Raw genomic sequence first — 12,994 nt, 5'->3', positions numbered from 1 at the left:
ATGATGACCTGGCAGAAGATAACGTAACAAAAATGTAAACAAAAATTTTAATTCTATAATAGCAAGTAGGAATGCAAGTGTAGAAAATCTGATTAAGAAGTAGGAGTGTCCCGATCCGATATTGTTATCGGATATCGGTCCGATATCAGCCAGAAAACGAATATCGGACTGCATTTAAAATCTCCGATATAAGCACTCCCATAAGTTTTGGCTGTTTTTGTCCCCGCCCTCAGTTGTTCCCACCATATACTGACAGTAAAATATAACTGAGGTGAACTTGAATTGTTGACTATTGTTCTCTGTGTGAGTACCACCACTTGATCAAGCCTTTTCTAACATTCCACACTATAAAATAAGTCATAAAAGTATGTATGATTCATGCTGATATCGGATCTATATCAGTATCGGCCAATACGCAAGGCTGCAATATCGGTATCGTATCGGAAGTGAGAAAAGTTATATCGGGACATCCCTATTAAGGAGTGTAAACTTTGTTATTTTTATAAATTCAGAAAATGTCACATTTTTAAGATTGAAATAGGAATTTTAAAAAGCCATTTTTAATGTTTAAACAGGTCTGGATTATAGCTAATTAATAAAAATAGTAGTATTATAAAGTGTTTTTAATAAGCATTTTAGGGGGTCCTTGGCAAACATTTCCACTGTAAAGGCGAAGCTATCACCTAGGAACGCAGACTGCTTTGATAAGGTTTTGTCGTCTTCTTCTTCTTGCAGTAAGTCATTAAGCAAATATTTCATTGTCAATAATTAGTGTTATTTTAATGAAACAATATGCAGCAGCAGCAGAAACAACTCAATAAATGAGTAGGAAATGTAAAATCACAGAGCTGAGTCAGCAGATCATGATATGCACAGTGTGCAGAAACTTCCTCAGAGATCCAAACGTTCTGTGGTTTTGAGAAAATATCAGGAACAGTGTGTGTATGTGTAGAGTGAGTCTATTGTGAAGCAGCTGCAAACTCCGAGCCTCCCGTCCCCTAGTGATGCACACGTCAGCGCACAGAACAAGGTCCATGAAGACATGGATGAACGACTTTAGTGTGATGGAACTTGACTAGCCTCCAAGGAGTCCTGAGATCACCCTAGACGAACATTTTTTTAGATGATTTTTGAGATGACAGCAGAAAGTGTGAGCCAGGCCGTTCCATCCACAATCAAAAACTCACAGATAGAAGAATTTGTTCTCATAAACACTGCAAATCTATAGCAATGTTGAAGCTGTTACTCATTAATATGCAAAACACCCAGGAAAGGTAGGTCAATTAGTTCCTGTGCACGTTAATGGAGACATCCTAATAATTTAAAGTAGTAGTAGGATGTCACCAACAACTCCTTACAGTATAATCATCTTTTTAGGAGGAGTTTGCACTTAGTTAATGTAATTAAAATCTCTAATTTAAAAATGTGGATAAAGGTGTTATTGTTATTAACTATAACTGACAATGTGTGTTGCCTGTGATGGTCTCAGTACCTATTCAGGGAGTACCCAGACTTTAAACAGCTAGATTGATGATGATAACTGGAATTTGAAATTACAATAACAACTGTTGCCAAGTTTAACAACCTTGAACTTTATGATCTCATAAATATCTACAGGAACAATACTCATCACCACCGCTGCTCCTCACATTCACCGCGGTAAATGCAATAAACCACTTTTCAATTAAAAGCCGACAACCTCAATTTAATAGAGAAATTATGCTAATATAATGCTCATAAATAATGCAATATAAGACCGGCTTATTACCAGGTAATCTATCCACTGTAATGACCAAAGGTGGGCTACTATATTCAGATACTTTGCTCACGTTACTGATAGATTGGCTACCAAAATTTCCAAGGTAAAAGTTGCAACATTTTCAGTTTGAAAATTAGGGGGTGTGAATTTATTCAATGATGCAAATTATATGTACATTTTTAGGCCATCGGCATAATTTAACAGGTTTATTGGTCGATACAATGACTCCCACTTGGAGAAAAAAAAAAACGTTAATGATGAAATTATGAAGAAGATGAGAATGTTTGACAAGGAAAGAAACGAGGTTTGATGTAAAATTATCTGTGTTCAAATCAGGGGACGGATCTGGATAAGCATAATTCTTTTTTCCGTCGCCCTTTCCGGCATGCAAAAGGACAAAAAACAAACAAAAAAAAAAAACAATGATGTGATTCTGCTCTGAATGTCAAAATGAATTTCTGTGATTGCAACCATGTCGGAAATGAACTGAATTAATAAAAATAAAAAAAAAAACCTCAATTTAAACTGAAAAGACAAAAAAATTCTGCAATTCCTGCTTTTATTTTTTGTAACATGCAATCATTACGTGTCAAAAGTCAAGTAAAATAGTAAAGCGCTTTTAAATTCAAGTAAAGCAAACAGAGAACACAGGTAATCACTCTAAATTTAAGTATTGAACAAAAAGGTAACAAATATTTCAATCTCACTGCAGACCAAACACACCCGAGTCAATTGACAAACAAACACAATATCTGTTTCGTGCATACAAAGTCAAACACCAGTGGTGGTAGAGAAGCCCACTAACGGCCCACCGTGTTTTGGTTAAAAAAAATTTTTTTTAATTTGACAGGAATTCTGAAATTATGACTAAACTGTGTTATTATAAGCAATGTATTAACTATACTAAAACGTAGAGTGTTAAAAAAGGAACAATCTTGAAATACGGTTTAAACAAACCCAAAAATATTACAATTAAAATAAATAATATCAATTGTTTCCACTAAAGTTAAATCCTAGTGAATCTTAAAACAAGCCATTGCTGGTCACATTTAAAAGTTAAAAAAATTAACGTAAATAAAAAGTATAAACATGGTCAAGGGGTAAAACCAGGAAACTCGGAAGCTTTAGTGATTGACAAGCCTACAACATGAAAAACGTGAACGCTATTAGTTATTTTCATAATAGATATTCCCTTATAGTCAGTGTACTGTATTTTCGTCAGATATTTGTTTCGACCAGCAGAGGGCGCTGGTAACACAGTGGTTGGTTGGCATGCATAGCAGACAGAGCTAATAGAAAAATGTGACTTTTACAGATATTCACGTAATATTAAAGATATTCTTTCAGTGTTAAAGGGGTAAGGAATCATTTATGAACATGTTTAAGAGTAGTAGGCAATTCCAGTTTTGATGCACGCAATGCACAGCAGTACCAGTAACATACAAGTGGGGTTGTCAGGTTGGGGGCCCTCTAGTGGCCAGGGGGCCCTAAGCAGCTGCTTAGTCTGCGTATAGGCTGGGCCTGCCATTGTAATACCTTATAATAACTGGCACAACGTATCCAAACCACTACAAATACATTTGGGCATGAGACTTACATCCAGATGCGACTTATTCGTTTTTTGGGGTTTTTTTACCCCTCCACAAAAATAAATAAAAAATCAACCAATATTCTGTTGTGAAATGATGGTTAAAGGCTGTACACACCAGGCTGTTGAAGCAGTGATCCATGAAAACCAGTAGCACTGTTTGCTCTTTCAGATTAAGGCCAGCCTCCGTGCCTGCCAGCACTGCTTCCATTACACATTTGAAGAAGAAAGGAAAGTGAGTGGGCTCCTTCTTGAACACCTGATGAACATCAGGCAAAAATAAAAAAAATCAAATCAAATCACCAGAACACAGAATATCTCCAAAAGAAAAGGGAGTAGTGTTCAAACATATATTACTTTTAACAAATATCGGTAAATAAAAGTAGGACAGGCTAAGTTTTCTGTACCTCCCAAGCGGGAACGTTCTCTCTGAATTTCTCATTGATGATGCAACAAATGGACATGAGGAAGGCATTGCTGGAGACCTCAGGAGTGTAGTTTACCCAAAGATAGTTTTCAAGGTACTGGCTAAAAGAGGTAAAAACAGTGTAATAGGTCATCAATAGTGTTTATTGGTTATTATAAAAGACATAGTCAAATAACATACCTGAATTCGAGAAGCATAACTTTTCGGATGGAAAATCTACAAACAAATCAGAGAGTAAACAATTCTTTCTGTCTTTATAACACAAAAGCAGCACAAGTGACAATAGATGTATTTATCACTTACTTAGACTGAAGAATTTCTTGATCATAAACATCTTCCAAAACCTGTAAGAAAGGGAGAATTGGGAGTTTATCTAAATTGCTATTCCTTTAGTGATCGACCGATTCATCGGCCGGACGATTTAACCGGACAATTTTTGCATGTTTAACGTGTATCGGGACAGAGCACAGAGTCCCTCCCCCCACTAGCAGAGCGTGAAGGAAGCTCTTCAACCCCAACAGCAAGTTTTAAACTTTCAAAGCATCTTTTAACTTTTTAACTTAGCCGACGTTGTTCCGTGGTTCCACGTGTTATTGTCGCAGTTGTATTTAACAAGCAGCTGGCTGACAAGTTATTTTCCTCTGCTAATTTATGTTCTGGGGTTGTGTTAGAATTGACTATTATTCATGGCTTCTTTTTGTGTTTAATACTATAATTATATATATTTATACTCAATAATCCTGTTAATAATGTATCTTCAGTCAGGCCAACCTTTGTCAAAGCTAATTTCAGGACAAGGACGAACAGTTCTCTTTCATAATATTTCATGAGATGTCTCACTCTATTTTTTACTTGTTCTTGCTCTACATCACCTGTTTTTATTATTTGTTTTTTTTTTTTTTACTTGTTCTTGTTCTACATCACCTGTTTTTATAATTTGTTAAATGTTTTACTTGTTGTCGTTCTACATCACCTTTGTTAATTTCAATAAATGATCCTTTTTTTAAAAAATGACTCGTACCATTTGTAATCATCATTGTGATCATCAATTTTTATGTTACAATATTGTATTACACAGCTCTGTAAATTATCATTGAAATGAGTCATGTTAATTGAAAGTTCTATCTAGATTACTCACCTTAGGGTCAAACGGGAGCTTATTCTTTGCATGCGGTGCCCAATATTTATTGGCCAGCTAGAAAAAACAAAAATAGTCATTCAACATGTGCTGAATATTACACTGACTAGCAAAAAAACACCAAACATAGTACAAACAATATTATGTTACATATTATGTATCAGGATACCAGTTTATCACTGGGCAGATCATGATGGACCACTGCTTTCTTCCTCTTTACTCATTGTTGGACAGGGATAACATGACTACCACTGACTCCAGCCTTTATCTGGAACTCCCTTTATTCATGAGCTCATTGCCTTACAAGCAGATGAGTTTTCTCACACTGTTGTTTAGTTATTTATTTGAGCAACATAAAAAAAACATTTTATGTACAATACATAACACTATTTAAAGGAGAAAGTGCTCATAAGGAGTAGGCTGAAGTTCAAGGCACTTATAGGTGCCTACCCCTCCTTCACAAAATAACATTTTAATCTTCATATTTGTTTTTTCATTATGTAAGAATACTATACAAACATATACAGTGCATATACGTACATTTTTTTTTATTGTTTATGTTCTTTTGTAACAAAAGTAATGGCAAAATAAACCAGAATATTTAATTTTTTATCGTTTATGGTCATTTGCAACAAAAAGTAAATCAGTCTTAGTCTTTAGCCTTGAACATATGATTAGAGGATCTTGGACATTCACGGGCACTTAATGTTTTTGGTCCAATTACTTTCAGTTTGTCTTAGTTTTATGTTTTCCATTAAAAACAATGATAAAGACTGCCTCTATTAGGGGTGTCCCGATCCAATATCGACACCGGACCGATATTAGCCTGAAAATGAATATCGGATATTGGATTCAAATTTACAGATTTTCCGATTATTTAATTTATTGTAGAATAAATAATGGCCAAAATTTTTATTATTAATTATTAACACAAGAATTTAAAATGCACCGAGGGTTAACTGAATAAATATACTATTACAGAGTGCTTTCACGAAATGCAGCTCATTGGAAACAGCTCACATTCAAAAGTATATTGGTCGTCATGTTTGTTTGTATGTGCGTCTGTTTGTGTACACGGTAGTGTCCTCAATTTTTGACGAATCCACTTCAATTTTTTCCTGTGAATTGGTTTTTGGGCACAGATGAGACCAGTACATTTTGGTGAAGGTAGGTTCAAGATCAAGGTCACAAAAAATTTGGAAAAATAGCTAAATTCCCTATCTTTAGCAAAATTTTCTAAAACTCATATCTCCGTCAGCTCTTCATTGATTCGTTCAAGATTTTTCAGGATGATGTCAGGCAATGACATGCAACATCCGGATCCCATCCAGATTGTTGACTCAGCGATTTTTGGAAATTAACATTGGGAAGCCCATTTACGAATTTCAAAAATTCCTATACAGTTTAAATAAGTTTTGATTTCATTCAAATTTGGTGGATTGATGCCGGGTTGTGACCTCTATCAAAATGTTGAGTTTCATACGGATCCGATCCAGAATGTAGATTTGGCAGCAGGCTGAAATTTGCCAATTTTGACATGGAAAACCCCATTTTGCGGTATTTTTGTCAATATATCTTAACTATGAGTATGACAAATTTTGTCAGTGATGGAAACAACTAAGAACGAAATTGGGCCTTTTCGAAAGTCTGCACTGCATGAGCGCTTTTATCTGTCTGTCTGTCAGTCAGCAAGATAACTTGGAAAGATATGAACAGATTTGGATGAAATTTTCAGGAAATGTTGATAATGGGACAAGGAACCGGTCTTGTTCTGGATTACCAAAAATGAGAAAATGCCACTCATAACATGGGCGGATGTGCCTGCTCCTTTCAGCGCGGTGGCTGATGGGTAATGCAAGGTGGCTTATGGGTAATGTAGTAGTGGTAGGGAAGTACGCGCTGTAACCTTTAAATCACAATATGGGTGGAAATCAGCTACTTGGCGGAGGTCTGCACTCTCCGAGTGCTCTCGTTTTAAATGTAAATATTGCCGACCATCACGTTCATTTTATCGTGGCAACCAAAATCATGATCACGATTCAAATGTGATTAATTGTGCAGCCCTAGTTAGCCCATTAAAGCTGCACTGAATCTTGAACCATGACAGAGGGGCATGGCTGAATTTGAACCGTAAATACCGCCCCCCACTCTGATAATCCCTCCCAGTCTCCTCCTCTCTGGAAGTGCACTAAATCACGTACGAGAACTGAAAGTGCACTACCGGTAAAACGTGTCACCACGCAAAAGGATGCACACAAAATATAGCAAAATGGAATATTAGATTACCTGTCTAGAAGGAAAACAGCCACTGCGCATCCAAAGTTAGTCCAAGACTGAAAACAAGTTTGCACCGTGCTCGCACTTCACTATATATCGCGGCAGCCAATGAGGAGGCTCCTTTCTGGGCTCTGCTCACCCCTTCTTTCTCTAAATCCCGTGAATGGAGCAGGAGAGGGTGACCGCCAAGATTTAGTCTTCTGGGGTTTAATTAATCAAAATAATTAATTATAAGGCACAAACAAAAAAGAAAAGTGGCCTTCCAAGTGGCGTAAGTGGGACAAGCTTTAACATAAATATACCATTTTTTAAAAAATTCAAATAAAAAATAAAAATTACATATTGAAGTTCAGCTCTAGCTTTTTTTTTTTTTTTTGCTGACTTTAAAATTCTTGAGATTTTTCACCTTCATATATGAAACTTAAGTAGATTAAGACCAGAAGTTCTTATCTCATGGAGCAGGACTAGATATTGGGTCAAAGGCACTAGCTTTAACAGAAAATAGAAAAAGATCTTGTGCTTCTATAATGATTGAGGCACAATGTCTTTTAGTATCTACCTACTGATGGGGAATTCATATATATTTACTGTATACCTTATATTGACAATACTTTAGGGTTGATCACCAGCTTTTTATGAAACATAGAACATATACTGTATTGAAACACCATGACGATCTATCCCACACTAATTCTCATATTGTGCAGTTGGAGCCAAAATATGACAATCATATATGAAAAACAACACGGACAACATTACCTGTGTGACATAGTCTGCATTTATCTGTGAAACAGACGGTGCCGCAATCTTTTTTGCTGGGGTTTCCTTTTCTGTGGTGGCCATCACTGACAGCTTCTATGGCAACCATATAATATGTTGATTAAAAACTTAAAAAAACAAAAACAATAATAATACAATAACACATAAAACGATACATTGTTATGATAATAATAATTTACACCTTAATATTACACTATACGTTTTCCAAGCTATAATTTGTAACAAACAATTATAACAAAAATAATAATTCATTATTACTGTGGTTTACAACTTTAAACAGTGCTTTCTTTTCATTACGTCAAACAGTTAACGTTAGCTTTCCGACTGAGGTACATGAACAATAAGCCGTCTATTAAACCCACTCTGTAGCTATTACTATGACGTCACCACTACACGTTAAACCGGTGTTTACACAAATTATTAAAAATGTGAGCTTACTAACCTCAAAGTTTATCACAACATTAACGGAGACCGCTGCTTACACATTTACACTACTACAACGCGGCTATTTCGAATCACTTCCGGGAAGAGTGCGTCTTACATTAATGTCCCCCCTGCGTCACCAGCGCTAAAAACAAAGGTTCCGCGTTACTTGTTTCTTAAAATGTTGAAAAATAAGGCTATTTCAAACTCGCTTAGTTTGATCTTTGGAAGACACAGAATAATGATTACTAATAAGTAACAACAATTATATCCCCCCTGTTTTTAGATAAAAATAAATATAAACAAGGGGGCGATAAATACTTTTATCCTTGTTTTGATCATATATTTAGCCCTTTAATTCTGAGTCTCTTTAAAAGGAGCATTAACAAAGCAAATTTTATAATATTTTGAACAAATACCTCCAATAGACCAAGGCAATTTATTTTCTATTAAACAATAACAGGAATTTGCAAATTCCTGTCTGAATCTTAAGGCAAGATTCAAATATTGGAGTAATGTCTGTGCATTTTGTTATTCAACAGAAAAAAACAAAAAACAAACAAAAAAAACGTATTGAACACATTGTTGTAACTTATCTTTATTCAAATTATTTTATGGGGTAAAATGTTAGAGTTATAAAAGAAAAATGAACTCACTAAGCAATATTTTATGCTGTGTAAAATGTGTTGATAAATTAATGAATGTCTTAGTAAATAGTGATAATTAATTAATAAGGGTAAATAGACTAAATGTACATTCATGAAAACTGACCATCAAGCCTCTTACAATGTGTGTACTCCTATAGAAAGTCACTAAAATTGCAAAAAAAATAAAAATAATAATAAAATAAAACAACAAGAACAAATAAAACTCACCATCTATGAACATTCAAGCTACTGGAACAGAATTAGATTATTTTGAAAAAATAAAATAAAAAGCCCAATGATAAGGTAGTGGTAAATTATTTTTTCTTCTTTTTACACCCCACTACCCGTCTTTCTCTATAAATCAAAAGATAAAGCAGTATCACTTCCTTTGATGTCAAAACTGATTAGATATGCTTTTTTTTGTCAATTTGGAATACATCTTCTGATCACACCTTGAAAAAAAAATAAAAATTGGCTTTAGATGTGTCATGTTGTGTGCTGCGCTGTCAGTGCTGAAATAGCAAACTGTGTATTACCGTGATTTAAGTTCACCTAGTGCTGAAACCAAAGCTTAAACTTAATAAAAACTTAAGCCTACACTTAAGCTTTGTAGTTTTGAAAGTGAAACTGAATACTATCACCCAAGAGAACCAGGACTTTAGTTTCACTTCAAATATATATACAATGGGAAAGTCTTCTCTCTGAGAGTTAAAAAAAAAGGTACCACAATCCAGGATAAAAGCCAGTGATCGTGGTATAAGTGTACGTTACAGGGATGATTTGGTCTCATTATCATCAAATTACAAATTATTCTAAACTCTAGACCCTTCCTAAGACGTTTTCTGATTACTAAGGATGCATTAAGCTGGAATCACCTCCAATTATTTTCCTTTAACATGTCAAAAAGAACACACAACTCCTCAAGAAACACAAACCACAAGTTTAGCCTGTAACTTTTTGTAGTTTTGGTGCAAAACTTACATACAGCTCTCAACCTCAACACGTTTCAACACAATTGACTTAATTTAACGACCACGAATAGCACTGATCTGTCATTAATACCTTAATATAATGAATCATTGCACCTTATTTTGAAGGGGAAAAAAATAACTTGTCCATAATTGCTTGTTTTTGGAAAAAAAAAACTATTTAGTTTTATATGTTAAGAAATGTTTGAACTGGTCTCTATGGGAGTCACTAATAACAAATGTTTGGTAAATATTCTTTCAACTGCAGTTTATTTTTTGTCAATTAAAGACATTTAAAAAAAAATAATTTCTGACTATATGATATTAAAAGTCTTTGGCCTGGGGTGGGGACTCCAACTGTATAGGGTATTATTGGGGTAGGGATGGTTAACCGTAACCTTATTCTAGTATGCATGAGGAACAATTAGGGTAAAAAGTCCAGAAGAAATGCAAATCTATTGCATAACTAGAAGCATAATCTTCCTTTAAAAAAAACAAACAACAAAAAAAAAAACAAATCCTTTATAATTAATTGTAAATACTGTATCTTATGTAGTCAGTCATTTTGTATATGGTTATAAAGCCTGGTGCTTCATTTCCTTGGGCTGAGACCTTATTATGACCATTAAATGCTGTGTAAGGAAGCCCGGTGAAGAAAGCATTGTTTTATTGGATTAAAATCCCTTTTCTTTGTAGATTTTGCATGTTTTCCCCATGTCTGCATGGATTTTCTCTGGGTAACTGACCTTATCCTGTTATTAGGTTAAGAATAGCCTCCAAATTGCCTGTAAAAGTGAATGACAGTGTGCATGGTTTAAAAAAGATGATCTGTACTTGCACTACTCGTTTTGAACACAAGAGGTCAGCAAACACCACCCAATGTGTTTCCACAGCAGTTAAAAAAAAAAAAAAAAAAAGTTCAATTGACCCAACAGAGGTGCCCCAAAATGTGTTTTCAACATAAAACAGGAAATAAAGAGTACATTATTAACATTTAAAAAGACAGAAAACATTGCAACAAAAACCACAAGCGTAAAGGCAAACAGAAGCGCGTGCAGTTGGAGGAGCAGCTGCTGAGCTGACCACCTACTGTAACCAAAGCCATAGGGAATGACAGGGCCTGCACACAAAGGACAGCATTAGCCACAACAGTCACATGGTTTAAATGGTGGTTGCAGGTCAGCTTTGTTGAACATGTAACATTCGACAAAACAATTGTCATCCTGTCTTTACTCATTTTATGAGTAAGCACGGTGGTAAGGACAAAACAATGTGTCACTGCTTGTTAGGAGGTTATACTGGTGGCTGGATAAACCACAGTCTACTGAAAAACAAAAGTAATACTGGGTTTCTGTGCAACAACTGTGAGTAATTGTTGCATCTCTTCTATTCTTTTAAATTGTTTGGTAGCTAAAAATGTAAGTGAGGCTTCTTCTATTGTACTTTGTTCTTTGCATTACATGAAATAGACACTTATTTCAAACATTTGCAGAGAGAAATGTAAAAACAAAAACAATTAAGTTGGCAAAAGCTGATGGTTACTGTTAACATACAGTATTTCATCCCAGTCTCACAGAGTTTTTGACATTCATCCATCCATTTTCTGACCTGCTTGTTCCTTTTTACAGGTCCTGGAGAAGTTTGTGACAATGACAAAATTAATTTTGATGCTTTTTTTTGTGCCTGGCAACACGATTTCCTTCGATTTTTCGTGCCGCAGGACATTACATTTATTTGTGCTGCATGGCACGAAATCGTTTTGTGCAGCATGACACTTTTTTTCTTCTTTTCGTGCTGCGAGTCGCAAAATGTTGTGGTGCTGCTTGGTGCAAAGTGATGGATTTCATTTGGAGTTATCACCTTAGCAAAAACCCTCGCAACCATACCCCAAACCATGAATGAAGTGTTTTGATAACATGCGATTACACAAAATCACTTGAGTTTGAAAGTCATGTGGCACAACATAAATTAAATAAGAAAAACGTTGTGGTAAAATGCACAAAAAGTGAAATTATCAAATTATAATTTTAGTGACAGTCACATTTCCCTGTGAGATCTTGTTGCTTATTTATCTAATAAATCAAGGAAGGTCTGCGTGGATGTGTGTGTGGAACTAATATCTCCCTGATGGGGTGTCTGATGGAGCTCAAACTTTCACACACACACGGGTGCATGCGCGCGGCTGACGTGTGTGAGAGTGCGGTACCACAAACTGCAAAAAGAAAGGTTTTAACAGCATCTTAACACTTTATATACTAATTACTAACCTTGGACGATAAGCACCCCTGCACTAAGAAACGTTAAATGCAAAATAAATTGTTTTATTTGTACAAATGTTTGTGTCTTATCAGATTCTACCTAAACCGGTGCAAACTTTATTTATCAATTTATCATGCGCATGTCCCATAAAATTACACCAGGGAAATTGCACACGCTATTTTACTTTGCACCTGCAAATATATCCCTTTATAACACTACAGTAGAGTATGTACACCTGTTTGTACATCCAACCTTCAAACACATACTCATTTGGCCATAATTGACAACTCTACTTTAGCTCCCACATGAATACATACTACCGACGGGCACTGTACTAGTTTATATAAAGTGAGAATAAGCTCTTCTGTTTCGGTTATAAATGATAAATTGCTGATCATTGCAATTCTTAAATCTCCTACTCATATTTTCCTTCCAGAGTACGGTAGACTCATTAAGCTCTAAACAAACATGATGTGTGTCTATTACTGTTTGTCTCTCTCTACATGCTAAACATCACTAAAGAAAAACCCAAAGAGGAAAAAAGGAAAAAAATGGTATATACTGTATAACCTTACTTTATTGAAAAAAAAGTTCATAATTAGTTATTTACATTTTCAAAGTAGTCCTTAAAAATGTTAAAGGGATTCAAAACACTTATAAAACTGTTGGATATTAGCACACATCGTATATCTGTATATAATACAAGATTTGTTAACTTCCGTTCGTAA

The 12,994-nt window shown here is 35.1% G+C and overlaps 1 protein-coding gene across 1 annotated transcript in view; it reads right to left on the bottom strand.

Moving 5' to 3' along the window:
- The window catches only part of aqr (aquarius intron-binding spliceosomal factor), a 68,031-nt gene extending 59,527 nt beyond the window's left edge, over positions 1 to 8,504 (bottom strand). The window contains exons 1-7 of the mRNA XM_028438376.1: positions 8,412 to 8,504; positions 7,949 to 8,044; positions 4,913 to 4,969; positions 4,078 to 4,118; positions 3,955 to 3,990; positions 3,755 to 3,875; positions 3,466 to 3,606 (exon numbers count right to left, since the gene is read on the bottom strand). Coding sequence (XP_028294177.1) covers positions 3,466 to 3,606; positions 3,755 to 3,875; positions 3,955 to 3,990; positions 4,078 to 4,118; positions 4,913 to 4,969; positions 7,949 to 8,032 — 480 coding nt within the window. The 5' untranslated portion in view covers positions 8,033 to 8,044; positions 8,412 to 8,504. The remainder of the gene's footprint in view (positions 1 to 3,465; positions 3,607 to 3,754; positions 3,876 to 3,954; positions 3,991 to 4,077; positions 4,119 to 4,912; positions 4,970 to 7,948; positions 8,045 to 8,411) is intronic.
- Positions 8,505 to 12,994: the final 4,490 nt, after the last annotated feature.

Source organism: Gouania willdenowi, chromosome 22, assembly GCF_900634775.1.
Source record: "Gouania willdenowi chromosome 22, fGouWil2.1, whole genome shotgun sequence".
Classification (NCBI taxonomy): Eukaryota; Metazoa; Chordata; class Actinopteri; order Blenniiformes; family Gobiesocidae; genus Gouania; species Gouania willdenowi.
Note: the sequence above shows the minus strand (reverse complement) of the source record. Positions and strands in the feature narration are given on the sequence as shown.